At 26.0% G+C, this 6000-nt stretch overlaps 1 protein-coding gene across 1 annotated transcript in view; it reads right to left on the bottom strand.

Moving 5' to 3' along the window:
* Positions 1 to 4988: 4988 nt before the first annotated feature.
* LOC148231112 (very long chain fatty acid elongase AAEL008004-like) overlaps positions 4989 to 6000 on the bottom strand; it is a 38616-nt gene continuing 37604 nt past the window's right edge. The window contains exons 8-9 of the mRNA XM_088195036.1: positions 5215 to 5385; positions 4989 to 5148 (exon numbers count right to left, since the gene is read on the bottom strand). Of these exons, the coding sequence (XP_088051162.1) occupies positions 4990 to 5148; positions 5215 to 5385 (330 nt within the window). The 3' untranslated portion in view covers position 4989. The remainder of the gene's footprint in view (positions 5149 to 5214; positions 5386 to 6000) is intronic.

Here is a 6000-nt window from a genome sequence, read left to right as displayed (position 1 = left end):
TTGACCCTCGTTAGTCTTATGACGTCACATTTTTGGATATCGATTAGATGATGAAAATAATTTTTCGACATTTACATTGAGTCAGAGAGGTATTTGTTAATGCATCAATAAATTAATAATTTCGTTTCACACAAATCGTGACGTTTAGCTATCGACATTCCTCGAAAGATAGTGATCGGTATTTATTTTATGTGTATCATAATAATGTAAGTGGACTGTATTTATTATTATTCTTGATTAAATACAGAATATTATAAATGAGTTCTTACTATTTTAAATAAAAGTAATAGATACTGAATTATGTATTCAGCTATGATTTTCTAAGCCTTATGAGAGTGCATGGTAAAATAAGACTAAAAGTATGAGCATCGTAAAATATCTCATTAAATATTATATCGCTATTACATTGTGGGAACAGTAGTAATGTATTAAAGTTATTTGTTCTTATTTGTCTTTTTACGTCTTTATCCTACTTTATGTTTAATCTTTTAATATTTATCATCATCAAAATTAAATAAATCGTCAGCACATAATCAAATAGAATATTCTAAGAAAATGATCGAATGCAAACAGGACGAAAGAACTTTGATATGTTTTATTAAGTATATTTTTTCCGTTTCTGAAAATCGTGAGATTTTCCTCTCACTAATGTATGACGAGTGTTTGCAATATTTTTTAACATTGCCTAAAAAGCATTTATAGATTAAGCGGTTCAAAGTCACAGCTTTGCGTCTTGGTCAAAGTTCGAAACGGAGAAGTTCATATTGCGATCACATGCAGATATTTTGGCACGTCATTTCAACAACGATCTCTTTACTTTATTGTTTTTTTAATTATGAATTTCAGCTATTCAATACGTCATTGTGTTTTATATTACATTTACAAAAATGCATATTTTTTTGTAAATTAACAATTATTTAAGTATTATTTTGGTGTTTGTTAACTGTAGTTGTATCAATGTTCTTATTTAGTAACAGGATATTTTTTGTTTCGATATTTTCAATCTTAAATCAACAATGGCAGTGGAGATAAAATAATCTCAGTTAAGCTATATTATGCTTTATGAGTTTCAACTTAGTCATAATGCGAAAATAGTAGTTAAACATATGTATGCAATAGGCAGGAATGCCATTAAATTTAGAAAGTGTCAAATATAGTTTAAATTTGTTGAAGATCTACGTAAGGACGGGTAGTTTAGAGTTCATAGTGAGGAAATTAGGGCTGCCGTTGCAGCCGATCCATGATTAACAGTACGGGAGCTAGCACAAAAGCTTAACGTGTTCTACATTAGTCCACAGACATTTAAAACAATTAAAAAAGTGTCAATTTGCAGAAAATGGATACCTCATAAATTGTCTGAAGGAAACCATACGTAAGTTATATCAATATGACAATCTTTAATAATTCTGGAACAGAAGCACTTATTTTTGTGTTGTGTTGTTTCTGGAGATGATAAGTTTAGATCTCTGCAACAGCTTTTAGATGATATAATCCACCTTACAATTGTTTTACCAATTAAATTAATTTGTAATCATAATGCATAATAAATAATTAATTGGCTGAAAATTAGTATTTTTTTTAAATATATACCTACACTACTTACTACTACTAATAATAATAATAATCATGCACTTGAAGACAGCTCATAAAGCCGCAATAATTCAATGATGAATTTAATGAACAAGTTTTAACCATATTTGATCAGCAACTTTCAAAGGAAACCTTTTATAAATATAAATTTATGTAGAGACATCTATTGTAATTTTATATTATTTACAATAATTAAATATTTGGTTTATAGAAATACTCAGAATTTAAATATATATATTTAAAGAAATTTTTATTTTAAAATCAATAATTTATCTACTATATATTGGTGAATTTATTTTTATTTATAATATATATTATAAAGTAAAGATAATTTAAATTGGTGTAAGACTTTGCTAAAAAAATAATTTAATAAATTAACAAAATAGATATTATTTGATCATTGAAATATAGTTTTTTATGTTATTATTTTTTTTTTAATTTATTTCTTACACATAAAACATGGAAACTATATAAAATTGCAATTATTGTTTTCATTATATTTAAAAAAAAAATATTTTACTTATTATCAATTTGCTAATTAGATAAAATTGCTTTAATCGGGATTTTAAAGGATTTTCTATTCAATTTAATATTTTTATTAGAGTTTTTTATTTTAAAAAACAAACATAAATTTAAAAAAAATAAAAACTGCTTCTAAATAGTAAAATATGTTTATTAAATTTATTATATTTTAACTGGAATTATAAATAAGAATTCTAAATTATCTTCCATATTCACCAAATATTGAACCTTTACATTATATTATTAAATTATAAACATTTTTAAATAATTAAATTACAGGTTCGAAACCTTTTTCGAATAAAAAATAAATTTTTCTATAAAAGTAAAGTGATCTAAGAACCTGAAAGATTTGAAAAAAATGTAGAATAAATAAAACAATGAAAATTTTTTTTTTTATTTTATTAATACTTCTACAATTAAAAATTAAAAAAATATGCTGCAAACCTAAAATAGATTAGCACAATTCCACATATTTTTTCCAGTTTCTCATAGTTGGAAAATAGTAGACGCTAGATTGAAAATATAATTAATTATATCCCAACGCTCCTAGCGAAAAGGCACAAAGGTGCAATTACGGATACGACCCGTACTTCTTCTTGTACAGATATTTCAGAAATTTTATTTGAATTCTCTTTTGATTCCAGACAATTTAGCCATATTCGAGGACGTTATGAATTAGCGTAACGTATAGAACGTGAATCGCCAATAAATAATTCAAGTGACACGCGCTCCGCATAACAAAACCGTGCACTCCTTATCACAAATTATGTCGGTGTGTATACAAAATCTTCATCCTATTTCTGTTTAAAATAGTTTTTTTAATAATATATCATTTTAACGGCAGGTCGTTTTTTCGTCGTGCAGTTTTACGTAAAATACGTAAAAAAATTAATTTGTAAATTATCAAATATGGGGCTAATTAAATTTATTATATAATTAATTGCTATGACACGTCATTTTAGTATCTCTATTTATGTATAGAAAAATACACTTTGATCTATATTTAAGGTTTGTTTTATATAGTACACAAATTAATTTCGTATACGTCAGCACAATAAGCCTTAATTATTGTTGGTAGATATAACAAAATCCACCAAAAATGATCTGAAGCTAATAAAAATATATTCTACTCGTCCGGTGGATTACCATCTACAAACATGACGAGTAGGTACTATCTGACTTGTCGGTTAAGTGTTAGGAGATGTTTATTAATAATTTTAATCAATATTTAAAATTGTTATTTAATAACTAGATTCAAAATTTGTAAGTGAGTTATTATTAACGTCATTTCTAACATTAAGTCTTTCCTTAAATTGTATTTAAATTTTTAAATGCAACGTTAGAATTTGTTTTTAATGAATTTGCGAAAGTCAGTAATCTCCACTTTAAAATTGCTATTTATTTTACTTTCAGATTCAAAAAATTATTTTTCTTCGCCATTTTTACAGCTTGTAAAAATATGCTTATATTGTCTTCTTAGTCTCAAGGTAAGCCTTTTTTACGGTAGTAATATATTAGCTAAACAGGCAAATATTTTCACTTAAGTTTCGTCACAATGTCATGTATCGCTTGCATTTCCAGGAACAACTTAATACTTATCTATCAACTTACAGACACGATTCACGTTTCATTTTGATAATCAATTCATGTATTTGCATAGTTCTTTAAACATACGGGTGTTAACCTTTAGCTCTAATTTATATAATTCATATTTCGTATCAACAAACAGAAAGACTTTCAGTCTCAAAATACATATTTATTTATTAGTTTATTTGGTTTTGTATTTATATTTGGTTTTCTATAAGTTTTAAGTGCATTAGGTCGTCATATATATTTGTACTCAATACTATTTTTTACTGTTATTTTTGCAAAAATTAAAAAGTCGATCTTTATATAAATCCTGATATTTAGGTTGATTTCATTAAATTTATTTTAAACCATTTTACTCCGACAATAAATAAAAATGCGAAAATTTATACAATTATATTTATTAAGTTCAACAATAAAATATGTCGTACATAATGCAAGATATTTTAAATTATTAACTATGGTGATATTATAACAAGTATGAAAGGGTAGGGTGTGTTTAAAATTAAAACTTAATAAATAAAATAAATATTATAATTTTTACAATCTTAAAAATATATCATCTAGCACAATAGTGGTAACCGATCTATATGTTATTTAAAACGTTCAAAATAAATTGAAAAATTAAACTACATCCATATTTTATTTAAAATATTCAATGTAATTAAAATATACATTGAAAATATAAAAATATATTCAATGTAGTTAAAAAATACATTGTACAAATACAGTGTTTTGAGCAGACGATTAAAAATATTAAACAATGGTTTATTTCCATATTTCGGCAGTTATTTATCACCAATCTTAGAGGTATAGATAATACTGCTTATTTATTTTAGATGTTTAATCAGAACCCGTTTTGGCTCTATTTAAAATTTTAGGGAATAATAAATCTATATATTCTTAACTTATAAATATATATATATATATATTATAATTTTTTTTATTTTTACGCTCTCCGCTAGCAGATAGGGGAATAGTTATCAATCTTAACTGATGTGTTTTTGCCATAAAAAGCAATAAATTAGTAAAAGTTTGAATTCTAAAACTCTATCTTTACGATGTAAAAAAAAGTGTAATTCTCTTGATGATGCCAAAAATATTCTGGCGAAATATATCGAGACTCCAAGGACATTAATATAATATTTTTTTAATATATTTATCGCGCAAAAACAATATATATATATAATATAATATAATATATATTTTATATATTTACATATATTATTTAATGTTAAGAAGATCCTGCTTTTAACACATTGTCATATTTTCAAGACGCAATGAAGACGTTTATTGTCCCGAAGCGCTATGGTCAATTATTACTCTCTGTCTGGCTGTGCTGAAACTATCGGCAATTTTGTTCACTTGAGCGATTCCAGAAAATCCATTTTGGCTTGCAGTGTTCTTATCATTTTGGATTTTTTCTTGCCTGTTCCTTTCATCTCTCTCCTGTAAGAAAAAAATATGTTTAATAACTATCTTAATTGTACTTATTCTTTATATGTATCTAAATACCCTTTTCTCTTGCGCAGCTTTTCTCTTCAAATAAGTCTGTTTGTAGAAGTCTTGGAACAAGAAATAGAACATAACAGCATGAAGACCGATAACCCAAACGAATGCTCTGGGATAATTGCAGTCGATGAAGAGCAACTGGAAGGCGTGGATCATAACCAAGACGAATTGAAGCTGTAATAGATATAATATAAAATCATTATACATTTCATTGTAAGAATAATCAAAGGTAGTAATAATAATTAAATAGCTACATAGCGGTTCAATTACAATATGCTTTTAAATTACTGGTTTTTCCATAAATCTGTTTTTTTTTTGTAACTATGACCGATCTATTAAAATGATCATAGATTGACGTCATTGTACAATCTTCATATTGTGTTTGAACGTTAATTGATCGACTAATTTATTTCTAGCCATTTATAATATTGAAATGTCAGAGTGAAAGTAAACTGATTCTTTTTACAATAAGACATACAATATGTGACAGGACAAAGGGGAAAATTTTCGCATGTTCACCCTATAAACGACATCATCGTCACGATATGACGTTGATATAATTGAACGACGTAAACGTTGCATCGCTACGGTGCACGTGGTAATTCATGTTGTGTGTATATTGATCACTGCGAAGGAATTTTTAAAATTATAATTACAGTAATACAGGCGTGTCGTTCTCTATAATAAATAATTAAATTGTTGCAATATACGTGAACGCCAATAAATGTGAATACGTGTGCCATTTGGAATATATAACGTTTAATTATGACGTTTGTATTGAATGTGTCG

This window comes from Plectrocnemia conspersa, unplaced genomic scaffold (assembly GCF_051122295.1).
Source record: "Plectrocnemia conspersa isolate PC_06_02 unplaced genomic scaffold, ASM5112229v1 ptg000010l, whole genome shotgun sequence".
Classification (NCBI taxonomy): domain Eukaryota; kingdom Metazoa; phylum Arthropoda; class Insecta; order Trichoptera; family Polycentropodidae; genus Plectrocnemia; species Plectrocnemia conspersa.
This window is presented reverse-complemented; position numbering and strand designations above follow the sequence as displayed.